Source organism: Bos indicus x Bos taurus, chromosome 11 (assembly GCF_003369695.1).
Source record: "Bos indicus x Bos taurus breed Angus x Brahman F1 hybrid chromosome 11, Bos_hybrid_MaternalHap_v2.0, whole genome shotgun sequence".
Taxonomy (NCBI): Eukaryota; Metazoa; Chordata; class Mammalia; order Artiodactyla; family Bovidae; genus Bos; species Bos indicus x Bos taurus.
Genome location: NC_040086.1, coordinates 73,417,617 through 73,442,498, shown reverse-complemented (window position 1 = coordinate 73,442,498; position 24,882 = coordinate 73,417,617). Strand labels below are relative to the sequence as shown.

Below are 24,882 nucleotides of genomic sequence, written 5' to 3'. Positions count from 1 at the left end.
TGGGCCCAGTGGCATTCACAAGGACTGGATATCAGGTGTCAAGGGGCTGACCTAGCACGGCAGCTGTGGCAAAGGAGAGCGCAAGGTGGAACTGAGAAACTGTTGAGGATTTATTTTGAGGGAAAGTGATGGGAAAAAAAAAATCAGGGGAGCCTTGTTGCAGAAATGGAGAAGGAAATGGCAACCCACTGCAGTATTCTTGCTTGGGAAATCCCATGGACAGAGGACCCTGGTGGGGGTCCATGGGACAGTCCACGGGTTTGCAAAGAGTCAGGCATGATGGAGTGCACACATACACATGAGTGCACACACACACACACACACACATTGCAGAAGAGCACATGCTGTGTGACTTTGAGCAGGGCATCTGACCTCTCTGATCCTGCTTCTTTTTTGATAAAATGAGAATAATAGTACATACCTTAGTGCTTTGTTATGAGTATTATACATACGAAAATGTTTGTGCAGTGTTTGGCCCAGTGCTTTGCACAGAGGTGGTAAACCGTGGTATTTTTTAGGTATTAAAGATCAGCATGACAGAGGCTGGATTGGCGATGAATCAATCTAAAGAATCTAATATTATATCTCAGGGGGCCTGGCAGACAATGCTGGGTTAGAAATAGGGAATTGGAGGGAAAGTGGCCTGGATGTTTAGAAGCATGATGTGCTTGGTGTTTTGAGAGCGTTTGCTTGTTTCATGCCTCCCATCACCCTAGGTAGTGAGTAAGCTCTGATCAAGGGGTCAGTTGAGTCAAAAAAACAGAATCAGGCAAGCAGAGCAAAGGAGGCCAGGGCAATGGCATGCGGGAGGTGTGAGCACACAGCTGCTGCCAGTGAGAGGTCAGAGTCCACAGACACTGCCAGCAACCGTGAGATCTGCCGTCGCATGCTGTCAGGCAGAGAGCTGGGCCAGGGCTTCTTGCTCTGGCCATGCGCCAGAGTCACAGAGGATCACCTCGGGCCCCTCCTTGGAGACAGGAGGAGATTCTGATAGCAGGCTGGACTGGAGCCAGCAAGCAGGGCTGGAGGGCTTGGGGGCCAACAGGCAGAGGGCCAGCGGGAGGTAGGGGCAGAGTAATGGAACCCAAAGACCCCCTTCCCCCACTCACACACCTGGAGGGAGTTTGGCCCCAGCGAGCCTGGCTCTGAGCCTCAGGTGCTAACCCCAGAAGACAAGCTGGGCAGGATTCAGGAATTGAAGCCAACAGGTCTCAATAGAAACATTCCCCTAGCCCTCCCAGGACAAGGTCTTGTGAGCACCCGGGGATCTTTTGCTAAATGCCCTGTCGTTCCCTTAAAGTGAGTGAAAGTGTTAGTCGCTCAGTCATGTCTGACTTTGCAACCCCCCGGACTATAGCCCACTGGGCTCCCCCCTCCATTGGATTTCCCAGGCAAGAATACTGGAGTAGATTGCCATTCCTTTCCCTTACTGACTTTGAAATCCATGATTGCTTTTCTCCCAATCACACACTCTTTTCTTCATTCAACAGACGTATGTGACCATTCCCCACCACCTCCCCGCCACAGGTTACTCCCTGTTCAGACTCTGGGATGCACAGGGTCAAATAGGCATGTCTCCTGCTCTCCAGGAACTTACCTTCGAAGCGGGGTGGACAGAGTGTGGACACAAACAAAGGATGTTGATTGGTAAAAAATGCTATGAAGGGAAATAGGGATAGAAAATTAAAGGAGAATGGGAAATTCTCTAGTTAGGTGACACTAGGGCAAACCCTTGAGGGAAATGAGCGTGGGAGCCTGGAGGAAATACAGAGAAACCCTCCAGGTAGGTAATAGTAAGTCAAGGGCCCTGAAGCAGGATGGTGTGCAAGGAGGCCCCTGAGGTGGGGCAGGATGAACTATAGGGAGATGACTGGGGCAGGTCTAAAGATTCTTAGAGTTTGCAAAGTTGGAGGAAGCCACTGAAATGAAGCCACTGAGTGTCATCAGACACTCTGTTAATCTCACTGATTTGATTTTTCAGTACAACCAGCTGTATATTTACTAGTGGAACTGGCCACATCATGTTTCCCTCTCTTTCTTAAAAAGTAAGTATAAAAATATTAGGTAAGACAAGTCCTAGTGACAGAAAAGCATCCTTATTAAATTTACCTTTGGCCTCCATGGTTTAATCTGCCAGACCTGATCCCCAGAAAGGGGGAGAAGGCCCTAGTAGAGAGTGCTTCTCCCTTAGAAATAAAATGGCTCAGAACCTAAAAGATTCTTTTAATAGGCACTTGGCTGTGAGTTGAACTCCATATACTTCTATGTATGAACATGAAGAATAAATACCATTAGAAGCCGGACTAAAGAAATATGTATCACAATCTCTCATAACAAAGAACTGTTTTCAATTTCTTTTAAAATATCTTCTATTCTTTGGGCTTTTTTCCCCTTGGCCTGGTTGTGGCTACTTTGAAATGACTTTCTCCTGGTGGGAAGCTTTCGAGGGGTGCCTGTGGGTTCCGGTCACCTCCTGAGCTGCTGTGGCATGCAGAGGCCAGGGGTTCCTGACCGAGCCCTCTGTCTCTTTGCCTTATCAGAGAGGAGATCTCTATCTGCTGCTTTGATTACCTACCCAGGAAGCTTTCGGTGCCACTCAGGGTTTTCTGCCTTCTGACTGAGATTCCAAATCTCTTTTCTTATATGACTGATCATCTACTTTCTAAGTAGAGCAGATTTAAATTGTAAATAGCTTTGGGTTTATTTCCCTCAATGATCCTTTCTTGTGTTTCTTTCCTTGAATTAGGATATGGTCAGCAAGGAAAGTTATGACCAACCTAGATAGCATATTCAAAAGCAGAGACATTACTTTGCCAACAAAGTTTCGTCTAGTCAAGGCCATGGTTTTTCCTATGGTTATGTATGGATGTGAGAATTGGACTGTGCAGAAGGCTGAGCACTGAAGAATTGATGCTTTTGAACTGTGGTGTTGGAGAAGATTCTTGAGAGTCCCTTGGACTGCAAGGAGATCCAACCAGTCCATTCTGAAGGAGATCAGCCCTGGGATTTCTTTGGAAGGAATGATGCTAAAGCTGAAACTCCAGTACTTTGGCCACCTCATGCGAAGAGTTGACTCATTGGAAAAGACTCTGATGCTGGGAGGGATTGAGGGCAAGAGGAGAAGGGAACGACAGAGGATGAGATGGCTGGATGGCATCACCGACTCGATGGACGTGAGTTTGAGTGAACTCCGGGAGTTGGTGATGGACAGGGAGGCCTGGCGTGCTGCAATTCGTGGGGTCGCAAAGAGTCGGACACGACTGAGTGACTGATCTGATCTGATGGCTTCATAGTTGTCTACCCCATACTCTTTTGAAAGTTACTGTGATTACTTAAAAACAAACAAAAAGTGATCAACATTTTCTATACTCCCCCGACCCCAACCCCTGGCCAAAACAATGCTATTAACTTTGCTTCTTACTTTTCTTAAAACTGGGTATGTAAAGGGTTAAAAAACAAACTTTAGAGCCCAACATAGCAGAACAGTTTTCAGACACTTGTATGCTGATTTCCTCATGTAAATGCTCTCCACTACCTACATTTTACAAAGTTCAACTATTAGACGTTATTTTACTTGGCTTCAAGCCTTTATAAATGCATATGAGGAAAAATGCATAAACCCTCTGAAAGACTATTGATCAGCTACCGGCATCTCTTGAATTAGATAATCAGACAGGGATTTTGATGGAGTGGGGGCTAATAAGGGAGTAATCTGGGGTCAGTGTGAGCAGCTTGAAGTCCCCAAATGCCTTAGCTTGGAGGACCTTGGGGAACAGGCAGAGAAATGAGCAAAAGAAAGGTGAAAGGCTTTATAGGAAAGTAGTGGGTGGGGAAAACAGGAAGGAACTGACAGATGAAGTGGACAAGGCAGCCATCCTTGGGGATCTGCTCCTCCATCCTGCTCCTCCTCCCCTGAGCAATCAGGTTCTGTCTGATGCGCCAGTGCTCACTGAGCGCCAGGGACCCTCAGATCTTCAGTCTGGTCTCTCCCATGAGTCTCAGCGCTCCCCACGACTAACTGGATGATCCGAACTAGTTGACGCCGCTCGCCTAGTCCCAGCCACCTCCGTCTCCTCCATTTCAGTTAAGGGGGTTGTGATCTCCAGTCACTGGAACAGAAAGCCCACAGTCATGTTTCGTACCTTCTTCTTCTTCTTTCCCGCAGAACCCCTCACGTCTTGCTGATTCCTCTGATATCACCCAGTTCAGGTATCTGCCCCTCACCTGGGGCGATTCACGAAGTTCCCAGAGCTCACGGTTCATCTAGGCAAAATCTAACCGCTTCATCCTGTTGTTCAAGGCTGTGCTCAGTCTGGCCCCAGTCTGGTCTTCTGTATTTTTCCTTCTAGAAATTTAGAGGAAAAAAAGAAAAAGAGAGAAGCCAGGAAGATGTTATCATTTAATCTCCAGCCCTCTAAGAAGGTGGGAGAAGAAAATGGCAACCCATTCCAGTACTCTTGCCTGGAAAATCCCATGGATGGAGGAGCCTGATAGGCTACAGTCCATGGGGTCGCAAAGAGCTGGACAGAACTGAGTGACTTCACTTTCACTTTCTTTCACTTGCCTCTAAGAAGGAACCACATCATCTTCATTTTTCATATGAGGAAACTTGGATTTAGGTTAAGTAACTTACTCAAGATGAAACAAGTAAGAAGTTAGGAGAGCTGAGGTTTCAACCTGAGCCTGCCTGACTCCAGAGCCCAAATTCTTAGCCACTGTGCTCTGGTGCCTTGCAATCTCAAAGTGTGGTCCCTGGACCAGGGCCATCAGCATCACCTGGAGCCTGGTGGGAGTGCAGAGCCTCAGGCCCCAGCCCTGGTCTGCTGAAGCAGAATCTGCATTTTAATAAGAACCCCAGATGATGAGTCTGCTCTTTACAGTTTGCAGCTGTAGAGGAGGAAAAAGTTTTCTTTGACCCTCTTAGGGTCCCTGGCTGGGTCTGAGAAGGAAGCTGACAGAGAGAGAGATTAACAGGAGAGACACAGACAAATTGATTGAATTCAATGTGATTGAATTTTCACATGTACACGGAAGCCTTCGCAAGAGAATGAAAACCCAAAAAAGTGACCGGAGTGAAGAGATTTTATACCTTTTAGGCAAAGAAACAATGCATTTGTAAAGAACTGACCTGTGGGTAGTGAAGGGTGAAGAGATAAGTGGGAGGATAGGGTTAGTTTAACAAGGTTTGTTTGCAGATTTCTCTGGTGACTTCTTAAAAATCTGCCTCCAGTTTGTCGTTGTTGTTTAGTCGCTAAAGTAAGAGAAACACTTATTTCCTGTCTTTAGGCAAAAAGAGGGGAGCTTTTTCTGCCGTTTGCTGCCACTTAATTGCTTTCAGCTCAAGACAGTTTTTTATGTCAAAGAGGCATATTTGGGATGACATCCTCTGGTTTCCTTCAAGATGCACTGCCCTAGTGGTCCTTGCCTTTCTGTACAAGCCTGGTCTAGCTTCCTAGCTAATGCATCCCTTCCCTGAAATAGTGCCTAAGAACATCAGTGTCTCTAGAAGTAGATTTTGGGGTTTCAAATCCTGCCACTTATTAACTGTGAGGCTCTAGGCAGGTAACTTAACCTTTTGGTGCCTCAACTTCCACATCTGTAAAAATGGGAATAAAAACAATACCTACCCCATGGGGTTGTAGGCTTAATGAGTTGATGCTTGTAAAGTATTTCAGCACTGTGTCTGAGCATAGGTCCATCTAGTGTGCCAATAAAGGTCCATCTAGTCAAAGCGATGGTTTTTCCAGTAGTCATGTATGGATGTGAGAGTTTGACCATAAAGAAAGCTGAGCACCAAAGAATTGATGCTTTTGAACTATGGTGTTGGAGAAGACTCTTGAGGGTCCCTTGGACTGCAAGGAGATCCAACCAGTATCCTGAAGGAAATCAGTCCTAAATATTAATTGGAAAGACTGATGCTGAAGCTGAAGCTCCAATATTTTGGCCACCTGATGCAAAGAACTGACTCATTGGAAAAGACCCTGATGCTGGGAAAGATTGAAGGCAGGAGGAGAAGGGGACGACAGAGGATGAGATGGTTGGATAGCATCCCCGAGTCAATGGACATGAGTTTGAGCAGGCTCTGGGAGTTGGTGATGGAGGGGGAAGCCTGGCATGCTGAAGTCCATGGGGTCACAAAGAGTCAGGCACGACTGAGCGACTGAACTGAACTGAACTGACACATAAGAAGTAAAGCAGCCACTGCCCTGTGACTCCCGCCCCTCATCGCCTGTCTGTCCTCTCCTGAGAAGCCTTCTCCAACCAGCAGAGCTCAAGGTGTTTTCTCCCTTTCTAGATTCTATTGCAAATGGTCTGGGACTTTAGTCATAGGATTGTACCTTAGGGGAAAATCTTCTCTTATTATATTAATGAGAAAACTGAGTCTCAAAGATCAAATGGCAGAACCTTTTAAACTCCAAAATTAGCACTGTTCCTGTTAATAGTGACTCTGTGGAGCATAACTGCCACCAATAACCCCTGTTTTTTGAAGAGTTGACAACAGTCACCTTGATACCTTCTGTAGAGACAGATTAGTAATACCATTTGGATTTCTTTTCTGGTCTTGGTCTATTCAAGTATACTACTGGGCCAATTTCACTGATTTTACACTTTTAAAAAAGCGTGCATTTCATCTGATATTAAGGTGTTCCTTTTTCAACATCTTTCTCCCCTTGTATGTTCCATTTTTGTTCCTAAACTTATTATTTGGTGTATCTCTTTTTCTTTGATAACTGACAATGTGTATCTTTTGGTGTTTGCCTATGAGTATTTTCAAATAATGAGGTCGTATTTTGTGATTATTTTGCTATTTGTTTTCTGTTTCCTTAACATCTGCTCATATTTTAACTCTGAGTTTCTCTTTTCATTTTGTTACATTTCAAACTTAATCCACTTATTTTAATTATTTTTTATATTCTAAAATAAAATCCTATATAAGACCTTAAAAAAAAAAGCACTGTTTCCAATATACTCTATTTACAGTAGCGTATAGCTTTCTGTTTCCATCTAGTGCATGCATGTGAAGTTGCTTGTGTCTGACTCTTTGCAACCCTATGGACTGTAGCCTGCCAGGCTCCTATGTCCATGGGATTTCCCAGGCAAGAATACTGGGGTGGGTTGCCATGCCCTCTACTGGGGGATCTTCCTGACGCAGGGGGTCAAACCCGTGTCCCTTGCATCTCCTGCATTGGCAGGCGGGTTCTTTACCACTAGCGCCACTTGGGAAGCCCTCCCACATAGGAGGCAATACATATGCCTTGAAAAAAGAATATTAAAAGTATTCATCATGTTGCTATTTATAACAGTGAAAAATGGGGAGATGTTGATTTGAAATTTTAAATAGATTTCTTTGCCTTATGATTTTTCAGAGGCTTTAGTAAGCTTATTTGCCTGCGAATCTAAAATGGGGGATTTGGTGTGCATGGTTTCATAGATTTATTTGTCCTCAGACCCTTTTTCTGAAGAGTGCTTGTTAGTTTCCCACCACAGCTGCTCTCCTCGTGACCCTCCAACAGCCAGCCAGTCCCATGGGCTCTCTCCAGTGAGCCTCTTGCTTTATCTTTCAACAGCATTTGACTCTGGTCTGTTGTGTATGCTGGAAATATGTCATATTTGCGTTGAGGTTTGTGGAGCTGATGCTGAGGTAGGAAAATTCGGGAATGCTGACTTTGAGAAGCTGGCCGGCAGTGACTGGAGGTTCAGATCAAGTTATCACTGCAGACCCATAGGCCAGTGAGGTTAGGTCTTCTGAAGCAATGTTCTGGGACTCTCACTTCTTAGGCCTCCAGTTGTCCCTTGGCCTTGGTCACCATTACTGAGTAAGTGAATGGTGGGGAAGCTGCACTAAGATGTACCAGCCAGCATGGACCAGCTGGCAGTCTGGGAAGGGCTCTGCTGCCCAGGGCTGGGGAACGCGGAGGGAAGGGCGGCTGGTGGTGATCTGCCCTGAGTGCTTTGCAGCATAAACTCGCTTCGGTCTCACAGCAGCCCCAAGCGCTAAACCAGGACACCCGTACCCACAGAATGCCACTCCTTGTGCAACATCACATCTAGGAAGTGGCAGTGCCAGGATTTGATTTGAAACTTATGCTGTTGCCCACTTGGCCTCAACTAGCCCCTGCCCTCCAGGAGTCAGAGGCTGGAATGAAAGAGTGTACAAGAAGAAATCACTAGGGCGTAGGTCCAGTTAGTTGCTCAGTCGTGTCCGACTCTGCAATCCCATGGACTGTAGCCTCTGTCGATGGGATTCTCCAGGCAAGAATACTGGATTGGGTTGTCATTTCCTTCTCCAGGCGATCTTCCTGACCCAGGGATTGAACTCCAGTCTCCTGCACTACAGGCAGATTGTTTACCGTCTGAGCCACTGCGGAAGCCTGTAGGTCCGGAAGCACCCAGAAGCAGAGCAGCTCTGCTGACCAGGCACCTGCTCGCCTCTCTTGTTCTACAGTCTTCTCACCTCTCCCCCAAGGAGGGAAATGCCCGGGCCTCCATGTGATGGATTCCCCCTGCCTTATGGCTTCTGGGGGCCTCTGTGCTGGAAGAGGGACCCCTGCACGGAGGTTTATACCCTGAGTACCCAAAATAGGCTTGTGCTTTCTCAGACAAGTCTGGGTTTCTAACAACCATGAGCTTGCCCTCAGTGAGAAAAGTTTGAAAATGGACTGACATTGGAGGGCTTGGGGGCTCTAATTTCTCCTTGTCTCTAGTTCTGACTCCCTTGAAGATGCACACAGATCCATGTTGCTGTTTTAGCACGCAGGGCCCGTGCTCCGGGGCATCCTAGAAGAAGTGCACTGATGGCCGCACTGGGCAGAGGGCCCAAGGGCAGGTTTCAATCCTGAGCCCCGGGGTCAGGGTCCCCCCAGGGAGCTGCCCCATCCCAAGGGATAGCCCTGGATGCCAGCCAGCTGGAGCCCTCACACCTTCTCCTCGGTGGGCAGGGAGGAGATGAGGCGACGCCAGTGCCAGTTCAGCACAGAAAGATGGAACCCAGAGGCCAGTGTGCAGCTGTGGACTGGTTCTACCATCCTCCCTGTGCCTGGGGTGGGTGAGGGACTGGGGGACACACTGGGACCCTGGTGGTCCTTTGGTATCAGAAATCTGATATCCTGCCTTTGGAGTGCCCCGTTTCCCCAGGGACACGCCCATCCCCTAACAATCTGGGAGCCCAGGTTGCCCCGTTCCTTCCTCCTCCTGGTGGTGCTGCCCACCCCCATCCCCTCCCAGTCCAGGTCCCCCAACTCCGCCCCCCAACCGCTTTTCTCTCCACTGTAAAGCTCTTTGTGGCTCTCTGTGTGATTAAAGTAATTCCCACTAAAGTAATTCATTCTTCTCTGAATGACCCGTAGGCTTGATTATTCCAGGGCACCTTTGCATTTCAAGTAGAGCATTTGTACAAACAAAATTAAGCGTTAATTGGTAGAGTGAGAAGGCAATTATTTTGGAAGGGGGTGGACTTTCCTAGGCCCTTCCCCGCCGTCCCCTCCACTCCCTCAGGGGTCACTGCCTTCCTTCCCAATTCTGGGAGGGTGCAGTTGGGATATGCCAAGGGAGGTGTCTGCTGAGGATGAAAGGGAGGAAAAGAGCAGTGGTTCTAATTGAAAACTTTTTATGGTGGGACCTCTAGAATCATCAACTTTTTATTTTCCCAAGGTTTGTTCTATTATCACTGATTTCTTAACACTGTCTCACAAAGGAGCTCACGTCAGTCTGTAGCTTTCTGACAACGTACATTATTCTTTCGCTCAGTCACTTCGGTCGTGCCCAATTCTTTGTGACCCCGTGGACTGCAGTCCACCAGGCTCCTCTGTCTATGGGATTTCCTAAGCAAGAATACTGGAGTGGGTTGCCATTTCCTTTTTCAGCGGATCTTCCCAACCCAGGAATCAAACCTGAGTCTCCTTTGGCTCCTGCACAGCAGGAATCTTTACCACTGAGCCACCAGGGAAGGCCACGTTATCTTAGGTTTTTGTTTTGCCCCAGACTGGTGAGAATCTCCTGTGGTGGGAGAGGGCTGGTATTGGGAACCATCGACCAGGTGGCCCCCGGAAACCCTCCAGCTCTCAAAGACCACGGCTTTCAAACACCGTGGTCTCGCTGTATTAAAGATGCATTTTCAAAGGTTAATAATTAATGGCAATGTTAATTTATCATAGTTTCACATAACATTCTATAATAGAAATGGCCCCAGGAGAGAGGATGGTAAAGGAGATTGAGGACCAGAGTGGAGAAGAAGTGGACAGAAAGCGAGAGGGTAGGGTAGGTGGAGTAACTGCTCTTCCCAGCTGGATGATCTCCCAGGACCTGGAGAAGAGTCTTGGGCTGCAGGAGGCAGTTTTATATAGTCTTGGCACACAGTGTGTGTGTGTGTGTGTGTGAGTGCACACGCATGTGCACATGCACGCACACATGTGTGCTCAATGGCCTGGCTTCCTGAACAAATTCTGATCTGCTGGCACTTATGCCTGATCCCCAAGCGAAAGACACCTAACAAGGAAGGCAATGTCTTAGAGTGGGGGCGGGGTGGGGAAACAGCAGGAAGGACCCAGGCTCTGGCGCTCTAAGGGAGGGACCCTTCTGTTTCCAGCCTGGATTTGGTTTCTCAGAAGCCACCCAGCCTGGCCCCGGGAGGCTTAGCTCACAGGGCATTCTCGTTGCTGTTCCAGGTGTGTGCGGCTGCTGCGGTGCCCTGCGCCCCAGGTACAAAAGGCTGGTGGACAACATCTTCCCTGAGGATCCCGAGGTGGGTCGCATCTCCTGCCACCAGTGTGCCTCTCACCGTCTCACCCGATCCAGGGCCCTAGGGGCTGCCACAAGGAGAGGCGAGCCCCCCAAGATCACTCAGACACTCTGAAACCACAGCCACAGCCCTGTCAGTGACCAGAGGCAGTTGGAAACCTGAAAGCTGAGGATCTTCGGACCCCTCTGAAGGCAAGATCTGCAGAGGGCTCGGAAGTTTGTCTTGGTGCTTCCGGCCGCTGCTGAGCATCTTGCTTACTCGTCTCTCTCTGGGTGATAGTTCCTGGAGCCACTAACTCTCTGGAGGGTACTATTTCCCTGACATCAGGTGTGAGCATTTCCTTTCCTGGGTTTTGGCTCTGGAGCTCATGGTCTTCTGTGTGCTCCCTCTGGTATCTGTCAGGTGTCAGGTGGGCACACAAGATGCCTGGTTTCTTGGTTTCCCCAGCCGCCACTCAACTGTCAGACTGCAATGTGGGTCATGTGGTTTCAGAAATGTCAAGGTTTGATGTACTTGACTTGCTCTCTGGAAATCGATGGCCTTTTCTTGATGGGCAGGGGTGGGGTGGGGGTGGTCACATTTCTAGCATCCTCTGGACAATTCCCTGAAAGCTATAGAGCTGCCTTCTTTCTGTTCACTTCTTGATTTTGGAGATCCAAAACGTTTTAATTCTGGGTTGCTTTCATTGAAGTCTTGTCATCCATTCATATACACATGCATTCACATACATATATATACATTCATGAACATATACATATAAGTATGTAAACCCATATCATATACACATGCACACATATATGTACATTTCTATCACTTACTATTTTTATTTATAGCTAGCACACTTTGGGCTAAGTTGTGAGCTCCTAGAGAGCGGGGTCTATGCTTTAATCATTTTTGTATCCCCAAAATCCACATGGTACCTGTCACATACATGATGGGCACTCTGTTAAACATTGATTAAATTGAATGATCACTTACCTTTGGACTTGAACTCTTCTAGCCATCACATGGCCACAGTGAGGATGACCTGTCTTTTACAGGATGGCCTGGTGAAGACCAACATGGAGAAGCTGACCTTCTATGCCCTCTCAGCTCCTGAAAAGCTTGATCGCATTGGCGCCTACCTCTCCGAGAGGCTCATCCGTGACGTGGGTCGTCATCGATATGGGTAAGTAGTATGAGAGGGGGAGAGAGATTTTCAGAAATTATATAATATTATATTTTTAGGGCAATACTTGGGGTCCTCATGGACATGAGTTTGAGTGAACTCCGGGAGTTGGTGATGGACAGGGAGGCCTGGCGTGCTGCAATTCATGGGGTCGCAAAGAGTCGGACACAACTGAGTGACTGAACTGAACTGAACTGAATGAAAAAAGTCAACTGCAGGAGAGACATGTCTGTTACCTAATGCCACAATCTGGAGTGGGGTGGATGTAAAGGGAACACTAAGATGTTTCTGGTGACCCTGTTGGTGGGACAGAGGGAAAAGCAGATCCAGAGCAGTTGTTCATGCGTCCCATTGGTTCTATTCTCCACGAAGCCTTTTATATCCATCCTCTACTTTCCTCTGCTCCTACCTTTTTCCTGGTGCAGACTCCGGGTTACTGCAGTGGCCTTGGAAATAGTCTCCCTGCTTCCCATCTTTCCTGTTCTGGCCCTTCAGATCAATACTGCTAGCTATGATCTTTAAAACACAGACCCAAAGCTATACTTTCCTGGCTCCTTTAGCTTCCAATCCAAGCTCCTCAGCCTGACTTCTAAGGCCTTCCTCTACCTGCCCCCATATTGCCTTTGCATGCATCCTCAGTCACTTCAGTCATGTCCGACTGTTTGTGACCCTATGGACGACAGCACGCCAGGCTCCTCTGTCCATGGGATTCTCCAGGCAAGAATACTACAGTGCATTGCCACACCCTCCTCCAGGGGATCTTCCTGACCCAGGGATCGAACCTGCATCTCCTATGTTTCCTGAATTGCAGGCGGATATTTTTTACCACTGAGCCACCAAGGAAGCCCCAAACTGCCTTTAACCCCAGCCAAACCCACCGCAACTGCCATAGCTGCTCTACACCTACTCCAGATGGACTAGCTCATGACCCCCCCACCTCACTCTCTGGCCTCTGTGCTTTTGCAGTGATCACCTCCCTGGACCCTCTCTGTCCTGCCCCCCAGCTACACCTGTCGCCCCCACCACCCTCCAAGGCCCCTTCCTCCTGATGAGGAAGGTGGAGTGAGAACCAGAGGGGAAAGTCTGCACTGTGCTGACAGTGTATAGAGGTCCACCCTCCACAGGACCCACCAGCCACCCTTACATCAAGCTATCCCTGATAGAAAAACAAGACTGAAAACAATTCATTTCTATGATCCCTTTCTATTAATATAATAAAATTAGGTTAACATGCTCAATAAAAAGGGCATGAATATACTGAACATGCTGATTATATAAATCGCCTTGACATATTATAAAGCAGTCTCAAGCAAGTACAATAAAAATATCTTTATCCTAGATTGAACCTGAAACTAATATGCAAGCGCTGACATTAAACATTTAATACTAATTTTGCCTGCCCTCTCTGCACTGATGGTTCTCTCAGTAAAAAATGTCCTGTAGCCAGCAGAGCCACTTAGAAGCATTCCACTGCCCTCAGAACTATCACTCAAAATTGGCATCATTCTGTTAAAAATAGCCATTGCAGCGTCTAAGTATTTAAAGCCTTGATGGCCTCACTGGGGGCTTTAATCATAAACACTGGGAGAAGAGAAATCTGTTAGATCTGTTCTCTGGGTCTCTTTCTGCCTCTTCCCCGAGTTTCCTTACCCAGCTCCACACTCATCACCATTGTCCTAACCACTGATGGCAGCTTTGGAGTAGCAAAATATTCACCTACAGACAGGTGAGATGGTGTGAGGAGCTGTCTCCCTACCATCATCCAGGTGTTTGTGTTCTCATATACATGAGAACTTTGGGTGTTGGACCGAGTGGTAGAAACACCCTCCTCGACAGGCATGTGTTTAGCGTCAGGGGTGATAACTCAATGTGGGCGGAGAGAGAATAAGATAAGAATTTCAAGGTATTTCTCCTTGGTGGGGGCTACGATGAACAGTGAGATGCAGAGCAACTAAAAGCAAGAATTCCTCCTATTTTCCTCCTTTCAGTTCAGCCCAATTGCTAGAACACCCCTAGAAACTGAAGAGCAAGGGAGGTAACAGCAGTTGTGGGTGAGACTCGGGATTGACTGACAGTGTCCCCAGAGCAATGACCATGTGTAGAAGGCCACATTAGAATCTGTCGGGTTGGGACTTCCCTGGTGGTCCAGTGGCTAAGACTCCAAGCTCCCAGTGCAGGGGGCCCAGGGTTTGATCCCTGGTCAGGGAACTACATCCCACATGCTGCAACTAAGAGTTTGAACACCATAACTAAAAAAAAATCCCAAATGTCACAGTGAGGATCCAAGATCCTGTGTGCTACAACTCAGACCTGGTGCAGCCAAATAAATCAATTTTTTAAAAATTATTTTAAAAAATGAATCATCAGGTTCCCCGGTGACTGGAGGATGGAGACCCCTATGCCAAAAGAGTTGGGCTACTTCCCCAGGAGCCTGGGCCTGGTACTGACTTAGTGGGGCTCCCAAGAGATACACAGTCCCCAGAGGGACTCTGAACCCTGTTAGAGAGTGGAGCTGACCCTGCAGACAGAGATTTTGCAGATTCCTACCAGACAGGAAGGTTCATCCTTCCCTCCCTTGTCTGATGTCAACCCCTGCTTCTGGGCTCCTAAAACCAGGAAGTTTCTGTTCGGTAGGGAGAACTTGACTGCATACATTCAGACTGCCGAGAATGAGAGGTTCTTTGTCAAGGCTGCCACCCTCTGAGTGATTCTCAGTTGACGACTGGCCCAGCTAAAGTTGCCCCCTCTCTCTGCTGGCTGGTCCCCATCTCTGACCCTGGATCTGCACTCCTTTCCAACCAAGTCTGGTTCCCAGACCTTGCATGCTGGCTCCTCCTTTCCCAGAGGGTCCTAAGGCCACTCCTTGCTGAAAAGAGGTGTTCAAGCAGCAAGTGTGAGAGTGTTAGTAGCTCAGTTGTGTCCGACTCTTTTCAACCCCATGGACTGTAGCCCACCAGGCTCCTTTTCCATGGAATTCTCCAGGAAAGAATACTGGAGTGGGTTGCCATTTTCTGCTCCCAGGGATCCTCCCCCAGGGAGTGAACCTGGGGCTCCTGCATTGCAGGCAGATTCTTTGCCATCCCAGCCACCAGAGAAGCAGAAGCAGCTGCCTATTCTAGAACTCAATTCAAGGAATTTCCTGCCTCTCCCCAAGCACCAGGCCCCCTGCGTCTTTTTCTCAGTTGTTATAACTCACCTTCTGCTTTGGTTGGCCCATGACCCTGAGTTCCTGTTGTTGTAACCTACTAACTGACCACTCCTGACCTCGGTTACTGCCCATGAACTCCAGTCCATCCCAGATTCCTTGATTTCTGCTGGGAAGCCCTACTAGTGGATCCAAGACCCTTGGTCATCCCCTGCTGCTGTGGTCTGTGCCCTGTTCTTGCCTTCGCCCCTAGGCCCCTGCAGTAGATTAGTCTTCACCACCTTCGACCTTCCCCACCCTGCTCCAACAACCCAGTCAGGTCCATTTCTCAGACCCCTTTCAGGATCCCAAGTTCAGATTAGATCTCTGCTAAGACTGTCCTGCTCAGTGAACATCACCCTGAGAAGACTGTGCTCTCTCCCTTTGAGAATATGGATTTAAAGCATAGGATGTACCCAGGAAGGTTATTGTCAGATAGGACCAAAGCAGTGAGCATTAGACTAGGAGGTTCCAAGATCCCACTAACTTCTAGTCTTCTAAGATACTTTGAAAAGTTTAAGTTCTCAATTACAGTCCTTCCATCCCTGCATGCTAAATCGCTTTTATTAGCCCTCATGCCACTCAAAATATAATAAATGGGGCTCACACCCCGTGGATGGCATCAAGTACAGTCTTGTCCCCAGATCTTGTAACAGAGCAAGAATCTTAGAGACTGAGGCAATGGAATAATCAGCCTGAGCTGGGAGGCTATAGCCTCCTGGGAAGTTCTGGGCCTCAGAGACAAAGACACTTGCTCCTTGGAAGAAAAGCTATGACAAACCTAGACAGTGTATTAAAAAGCAGAGACATCACTTTGCCAACAAAGGTCCATATAGTCAAAGTTTTCCCAGTAGTCATGTACGGATGTGAGAGTTGGACCATAAAGAAAGCTGAGCACCGAAGAATTGTTGCTTTTGAACTGTGATGCTGGAGAAGACTCTTGAGAGTCCCTTGGACTGTAAGGAGATCCAACCAGTCTATCCTAAAGGAAATCAACCCTGAATATTCATTGAGAGGACTGATGCTGAAGCTGAGGCTCCAATACTTTGGCCACCTGATGCAAAGAACCGACTCATTAGAAAAGACCCTGATGCTGGGAAAGATTGAGAGCATGAGGAGAAGGGGACGACAGCGGATGAGAATGTTGGATGGCATCACCGACTCAGTGGACATGAGTTTGAGCAAACTCCAGGAGATAGTGAAGGACAGGGAAGCCTGGCGTGCTGCAGTCCACAGGGTCGCAGAGAGTCAGACACGACTGAGCAACTGAACAACAGAGGTCCCCCACCTGGGCTTCCCAGGTGGTGCTAGTGGTGAAGAACCTGCCTGCCAATGCAGGAGACCTAAGAGAACTTCTCTGGTTCAATCCCTGGGTTGGGAAGACCCCTGGAGAAAGAAATGGCAACCTGCTCCAATATTCTTGCCTGGAGAATTCCATGGACAGAGGAGCCTGGTGGGCTACAATCCATGGGGTCACACAGAGTCAGACACAACTGAAGTGACTTAGCACACAGCATGTACATATTCAAATAACAAGGCTTTAGAACTTCCCCAGTGGTCCAGTGATTAAGGCTCTGTCTTCCAAAGCAAAGAGTTCAAGTTTAACCCCTGGTCGGGGAGCTAAGATCCCACATACCTCTTGGCCAAAAAGCCAAAACATGAAACAGAAGCAATATTGTAACAAATTCAATGAAGACTTCAAAAATGATCCACGTCAAAAGAAAACAAAAATCTTCAAGAAAAAGAAGGGGCCTTAAACTTCATTTACTTTTCAGTTTCACTTCTACCATAATTTTCACTTTCCATCAAAATTTCCACTCCTGGTAATTAGACAATTTTTTTTTCTTTCTTTTTCCTGGCTAGCAAAGGACCGTCTTCCTTATCAGGATTTTCTGGGAATTTTTTACAGGAAAAGGAAAAGCAGCAATCTAAGCTTTGGGGTTGGGAGGCCTTCTAGTTTCTTCTCTTGCCAAACCCCACCCCATCCCTTCCTTTCCCTCATTTAAACTCTGTAAAATAATGGTGAAACCCTTCATATTGAAGGACGCTGGGATGATTCATGTTATGTCTGACTCTTTGTGACTCCCATGGACCATAGCCCGCCAGGCTCTTCTATCCATGGAATTTTTTAAGCAAGAATACTGGAGTGGGTTGCCATTTCCTACTCCAGGGAATCCTCCCAACCCAGGAATTGAACCTGCACCTCTTGCATCTCCTGCATTGGCAGGCGGATTCTTTACCACTGTGTCACCTGGCATGTTCTGGGATGATTCATAGAAGAAGAGAATTCCATGCTGCTGCCTGCTCCCATTTCCCAGCTGCCGTGTTTCACTGCCAGAATGTGTCCATGTTTCCCTGCCAGCTCTTTGGAAGGGCCCCACCCCAGGCTGCTGCCTCAACCCTGCAAGAGTCAGCCTGCTTCATGACCTACACGGTGGACCCAGCGTGTGCCAGGCTTGGGTCTGCAAGATCTTAAGATTTTAATAACTTAAGATACTAGTGTAAGAGGGTTCCCTTTTCTCCACACCCTCTCCAGCATTTATTATTTGTAGACTTTTGGATCGCAGCCATTCTGACTGGTGTGAAATGGTATCTCATAGTGGTTTTGATTTGCATTTCTCTGATAATGAGTGATGTTGAGCATCTTTTCATGTGATGCTTGGGGCTGGTGCACTGGGACGACCCAGAGGGATGTTATGGGGAGGGAGGAGGGAGGAGGGTTCGGGATGGGGAACACATGTAAAGGAAAAAAAAAAAAAAAGATACTAGTATCTTAAGCTCTTTTCAACTTTTACTTATGTGTTTATTTTGGCATGGGTAGGATCTTAGTTCTCCCACCAGGGATTGAGCCTGCGCCCCCTGCAGTGAACTCTGGAGTCTTAACCACTGGGCTGCCAGGGAGGGCCTCAGAATAAATCTTTTAATTCGTTCCCTATTATACACATGGCCTATAAACCTGACGCTGGGCAGCTTCTTGAAGAGAGGCCTTTTCCTACTTGCTTTAACTTACAGGCCTCAGCCTGACTCCTCAGCACCCCGGTAGGTTTGGAGTTGTCCACTCTCTCTGTCTGGCCTGCATTTTGTTTATATCAGGAAGTACTTTTCTGTTCCATGTGGTTTGGCTCTGCGGGTAGAGGGATCACCGCCCTGTAATAGGCACGTGAGCCACGCTCCTCATCCATGGAGTCTCAAGTGACTCCCCCTCCTGCAGGATGGGGTCAGGTTCAGCCCTTACTTCTCTTGCCTGTGAGTTGCTTTGGATTGCTCAGGATTCGCTTTTATTTGTGCCCTCAGGTTTCTAAAGCAGTCCTAAATCTGATTATCAGATACTTGTGTTATTTAGATATAAAGAGACTTAAATATACTGGCTCCAGCAGTAGAAGAAATCAACCCTGAATATTCATTGGAAGGACTGATGCTGAAGCTGAAGCCCCAATACTTTGGCCACCTGATGCAAACAGCTGACTCAGAAAAGACCCTGATGCTAGGAAAGATTAAGGGCAGGAGGAGAAGGGGGTGACAGAAGATGAGATGGTTGGAAGGCATCATCGACTCAATGGACATGAGTATGAGCAAGCTCCAGGAGATGGTGAAGGACAGAGATGCCTGGCGTGCTGCAGTCCATGGGATTGCAAAGAATCGGACACGACAGAGCAACTGAAAAACAACCAGCAGTAAAGAAGTATTTTTTTCTCTCTCTCAAGCAATAATCCAGTCTGGGCCAGTGGGCTGTGCTCCACAAGGTCATCTGGGGCTTTCACCTCTTGCCATCCAGTTGCTCCCACTCCACAACCAGCAGGAAGAGAGAAGAGAGGACTCAGAGGACAGGGCAAGCCTGTTTTTCAAGCAAGTGATGCTCGACACTGCTTGCATCACTCCCCCTCATTTTAAGGGCAATGTTTAAGTCATGTGGCCTCACCTAGCAGCAGGAGAGGCTGGGAAATGTTCCCAGTGAGCAGCCGCAGTTCAGATACACTTCTAAATAACCAGTGAGAAGGGCAAAAATAGTTTCCAGGGGAGACATCTAGCCTTCTGCCCCAGACACCTAAGTCCTTAATGAAAACTATACCATTTTTAACCAGGTTAGTTTTGCTGAGGCTCCCTTATTAGAAGTTAAAAATAACCTTTTTCTGTGTATGTCTGCCTTGCTTTCTTTAGAATGCAAATGCTTTGTAAGTGGAGGATGTATCTTTCCTGACGTGCCTTACCTGACCGTATGCTCGTTATGTCACTATCATGGAATAAATGCTGGGTTTGAGTTTAGGCATGCATCCCTAATTCTCAATAGGAATTTGATTTGTGGCATTTTTCTTGGGATTTAAGAGAGGCATTGAAGAAGATAACAATTAGGGGTTGTCCTACAAAGGCTAGCCTGGAAAGGATTGGGTATTTTTACTTTTTCAATGTAATTTAATTATTATTATTATTTTTTTTGGTCATGCCATGCTGCTTGTGGGAATCTTAGTTCCCTGACCAGAGATTGAACCTAGGCCCTGAGAAGTGAAAGTGCAGAGTCCTAACCCCTGGACTGCCAGGGGATTCCCAGGACTGGGTATTTTTAGCACAGAGAAGAGAAGAACATGGTAAAATAGATTGTTGTTATCAAGTGGTTAAAGGGCTGGCAGGTAGCAGAAGGTTCAGTCCTCTTTTTTGCTGCTTCTGAAAGTAGAATTGTAAATAAAGGATGGAGGTTATTAGGGCTTGCTTGCTTTTCTTTCTGCTCAAATTTCCTCGTGAAATGGTATGCCTTGTCTCTCATGTTCTTTGTGTGTAAAATAAGGGGCTTGATGAATCCATCTCTAGGCTCCCTTGCAGCTCTGCTTCATTCTGCTTCTCAGTGCTGGGCTGGAGTGGGCGCTTGATGGAACAGCCGTCCAGACATGGCAACCTGGGAAGAGCTCTATTAGCTGGATGCTGCCCAGGTGGTCACTGCACTGCCATCGAGGTTGTCCCAGACATGTGGTGCGGGTGATTGAGTGACGAGGCTGAGTACTTTGTGATGAGTACTGAGTACTCAGCATGAGGCTGAGCAATGGCGGTGGTGCTGCTTTCCCCAGATACGTGTGCATCGCCATGGAGGCGCTGGACCAACTGCTCATGGCCTGTCACTGCCAGAGCATCAACCTCTTCGTGGAGAGTTTCCTCAAGATGGTGGCCAAGCTGCTTGAGTCGGAGAAACCCAATCTGCAGATCCTCGGCACCAACTCGGTAAGGAGGTCCGAGGGGCCCTGGAGAGTGGGCATGGTGGGGAAAGCGGGGCAGAACTTCTGGGTCAGCTTTGTTATGATCCATTCCTATTTGTTTTCTGATTTTTAAAAATGATTTTTCCCTTAAATAATTATAGGTGGGGCCCCAATAGATATTAAAGTAGAAAGGGGGGGTATTCCTTTGAGAGCAGGCGGTGGCCAGCGCCCTCGAAGCTTGGCCCCTGACTGCACAGGGCATACTTTGAAAGCTGTCCAGGTTGTGCTTCTTTCAAAGATAAAATAAATTGATGTTCACAGGACAGAGGCATCAGATAAGTGGAAAGATCACGGGGAAGCAGGAAGCAGGGCTTCTGGCTTAGTTCTGCCCTTTCCTAGCTGGGTAACCTCGAGAAGGTTATCTTTCATGAGCCTGGCTTTTCACTGATACCATGAGCGGATTGAACTCAGTCCAAGCTTTGTAACATAACTTATCCCTGAACAAGTGGCTGCTATCTGCTTCTGGCGTGTGGAGAGAAGAACTATCAGTTGTGTCAAGAATTCCTAACTTTGAAGGGATAGTTTGAGAGTTTGGAATGGGCATGTACACACTGCTGTGTTTAAAATAGGTAACCAAGAAGGACCTACTATATGGCATGTGGAACTCTGCTTGATGTTATGTGGCAGCCTGGATGGGAGGGGAATTTGGGAGAGAATGGATACAGGTATACATATGGCTGAGTCCCTTTGCTGTTCACCTGAAACACTGTTAATCAGCTATACCCTGATACAAAATAAAAAGTTTAAAACAACAACAAAAAAGAGCTCCCAACTTCCTAAGCATCTGTCCTCCTTGAATATCCCAGTTGCTTTCTTCAACTTCTTGCTCTCTCTCTCTCAGTTCCTCTCCCTTCAGGGAATACTTTCAGCTCTAAGCCTTCAAGCAGCTTGGTATTGAAAGCCCTAACATGCAACTATTTTACAGATATCACCAGGAAAAAAAAGGAAAGTTTAAGGTTTGTGGTCTTAGCCTTCCCAACCTGACTTTTCTGAGTTTTTATTGCACAGGTCACAACTGCTTTCCTCTTCTAAAATTGATTTAACCAGAAGATAGTCTTTCAACTCTTCTTTCAAAGACCAAAACTAATCACCTATTCCCCTCTTTCCTCTCTCTGTGAACCAGCTGCCTTTGACAAATTACATATACAGCAGCACGGGTAAAGTCTTTTGTCACGTTACCCTGGCAACAGCTTCAGATACCGTTTCACTTGCCCTGTTTAAGATAACTATAGTCTGGAAAAGAACATCTAAATGGAAGATAAACCAGTCATCGATGCGTCCACAGGGCATCTCCCCAGGGGGAGATATAGAAGCAGGTGGCTGCCAGCCCCAGAGTTCCCTGAAGCACATCCTGGCCCCTGGTAGGCATTTTATTAGCAACAGCCTTGAAAATTCCAGGTCCTGCAAATTCCTCGATTCCTCATCACAGTGAATCACTGCATTAGCAAGAGAGCAGTTGACTAATGATTAGTGTACTGCAGACAGTGGAGATTATATAAGGACAGATGATTATAAGTAAGTCAGATAATTGCAGGAGGTTCAGAGTTCAGCTTCAGAGGCAGCCTTTGCTAGCAGAAAGATGCTCTTTCCAGCTTTCCAAGCCTGAGACTTCTCTGTTTCTTCCTTCTTTCTTAATGGATATTTATCCAGCCTGTGCTTGACTACCCCAAGGGTTGAAGCTGTGCTGACATTAGTCACCAAAAAAAATCTGATTTTGCTAATACTATTCCTGCATATCATACGCAGTATAGTTTTTTAAGTTTATTTGATACCTTTAAGTCTTTAATGAGAATATCTGAACTTGAGGTGATGTTGAGGGACAGGTGACAGGAGATGATGGAGCCAACTAAGCTCAACTATTTGCTTAGAGATTTACTTCTGTGCACCTGCCTTATTGCCTGGTGGGTCCAAATGTAAGTTCTGGGAACAGTGCACTGATCATGTGCCCTGACTTTTGAGGTCACTCTAAGGATAAACTGAAAATATTAAATATGAAAATGCCGAGGTTATTTACATAAACGATCTAATATATGAACCTCGTATAAATAACAAAATACTATGAAGGATCACAAAGGTCCATCTAGTCAAGGCTATGGTTTTTCCAGTGGTCATGTATGGATGTGAAAGTTGGACTGTGAAGAAAGCTGAGCGCCAAAGAATTGATGCTTTTGAACTGTGGTGTTGGAGAAGACTCTTTTTTTTTTTGTATTTTTTTTAATTTAAATTTATTTATTTTAATTAGAGGCTAATTACTTTACAATATTGTATTGGTTTTGCCATACATCAACATGAATCTGCCACGGGTCTTGAGAGTCCCTTGGACTGCAAGGAGATCCAACCAGTCCATTCTAAAGGAGATCAGTCCTGGGTGTTCATTGGAAGGACTGATGCTGAAGCTGAAACTCCAATACTTTGGCCACCTCATGCAAAGAGTTGACTCATTGGAAAAGACTCTGTTGCTGGGAGGGATTGGGGGCAGGAGGAGAAGGGGACGACAGAGGATGAGATGGCTGGATGGCATCACCGACTCGATGAACATGAGTTTGAGTGAACTCCGGGAGTTGGTGATGGACAGGGAGGCCTGACGTGCTGTGATTCATTGGGTCACAAAGAGTCAAACACGACTGAGCGACTGAACTGAACTGAACTGAACTGATGAAGGATCATGGATTTAAAGTTTGTACTTTCATCCCTACCTCACAGCATATATAAAAATTAACTCAAGAACTTCCCTGGTGGCCCAGTGGTGGGGAGTCCGCCTTGCAATGCAGGAGATGTAGGTTCAGTCCTGGGTCCGGGAAGATTCCAAATGCCCTCTGGTCACAACTAAGACCCAATGCAGCCAAATAAACAAATAAAATTTTTTTTTAAAAATTAACTCAAAATAGATCAAAGACCTAAATATAAGAGTTAAACTTATAGAACTCTTAGAAGAAATATATGGGTCTATCTTTATGGTCTTGAATTTTGCAATGGATTCTTAGATATGATAGTAAAAACAAAAGCAACAAAAGAAAAAATAAATGAATTTGACTTCTTCAAAATTAAAAACTTTTGTGCATCAAAGGACACTACAGAACAAAAGACAACTACAGAATGAGAGAAAATGTTTGTGATTCTCATATACAATAAGGGCTCAGTAACCAGAATATATGAAAAACTCTTACAACTCAACAACAAAAAGAAAACCCAATTAAAAATTGGGCAAAGGACTTGAATAGACATTTCTCCAAAGAAGATATACAAATGTCCAGAAAGCACATGAACTGATGCTCAGCATCACTAATTATGACAGAAATGCAAGTCAGAAATCATAGAGAGATACTTCTTCACACCCACTAGGTTGTTTATATATTTTTAAAATCCTATAAAAAGCCGTGTTGGTGAGGATATGTAGAAATCGGAACCCTTGTACCTTGCTGGCCGAGCTGTAAAACAGTGTAGACCCTGTGGAAAACAGTTTAGTGGTTCCTCCAAAAGTTAAACATATAGGATTACCATCTGACTCAGCATTTCTCCCTAGATATGTACCAAAGAGAACAGAAAACAGACACTCAAACAAATACTTGATTACCAATGTTTCTGGCAGCACAGTTCATAGTAGCCAGAGGGTGGACACAACCAGAAGGTCACATATTGTATTTCCATTTCAATGAGATACCAGAATAGGTGACTCCATAGAGACAGAAAGCAGATTAGTGTTTGCCGGGGGCTGGGGTGGGTGGGGGGACAGGAATAGAAAGTGACTGATTGATGACCAGGATGTGGGTTTCCTTTGGGGTTCTGCTTTAGTTGCAAAACATTGTGAATGTATTGAGCGCTACTGAATTTTGCACTTTAAAAGGGTTCACTTTTTGTTTTGTGAATTTTACCCAAATTTTTAAAAATTGTGCTTTCATCTCAGATTGTGGCATACAGCCCTTTGTGTTCACACTGCACCCCAGCCTGAAGGCAAGCACACTCAGAGGCAGCACAGAAGCGAGTCCCTTGGGAGGGGAGGGAAGCTCTTGAAGCATGTCGGGGTGATGTGGGAGCCGGTTGCGGTGGGGGGCGGGGGAGTCTCTCTTTCCGGTAAAGCAGAGGGGCTGTGACTTGCCTGGAGGCTCTGTGAATGTGAAAGTCGCTCAGTCATGTCCGACTCTTTGCAACCCCATGGACTGTAGCCCACCAGGCTTCTCTGTCCATGGAATTCTCCAGGCAAGAAGACTAGAGTGGGTTGCCATTCCCTTCTCCAGGGTATCTTCCCAACTCAGGGATTGAACCCGGGTCTCCTGCATCGCAGGCAGATTCTTTACCATCTGAGCCACTAAGATACCACCCTCCCTGCTTCAAGACCTCACCTCTCAGACGCCTTCCCTTCCCTCTACCGAGGGTCAGCTCCTTCTGAGGCTCCCTTTCTTGGCCTCCCCGCCAGACCCAGCAGGAACCAGGCTCCTGTCCACCTGCTGCAGCCATGCTCTGCCTTCTGCACCCAAATGCCCCACTCAGAGAACCGCCCTCAGAAAACCACCTGATGTGAGGATTGGGGCATCTACAGAAGCATGCTTTA

General features: G+C 46.8%; 1 protein-coding gene across 3 annotated transcripts in view; it reads left to right on the top strand.

Moving 5' to 3' along the window:
- The window catches only part of EFR3B (EFR3 homolog B), a 98,167-nt gene that overhangs the window by 31,904 nt on the left and 41,381 nt on the right, over positions 1 to 24,882 (top strand). For all 3 annotated transcript variants that reach the window (XM_027555920.1, XM_027555919.1, XM_027555918.1), the window contains exons 2-4: positions 10,665 to 10,741; positions 11,779 to 11,906; positions 20,148 to 20,298. In XM_027555920.1, the coding sequence (XP_027411721.1) occupies positions 10,665 to 10,741; positions 11,779 to 11,906; positions 20,148 to 20,298 (356 nt within the window). The remainder of the gene's footprint in view (positions 1 to 10,664; positions 10,742 to 11,778; positions 11,907 to 20,147; positions 20,299 to 24,882) is intronic.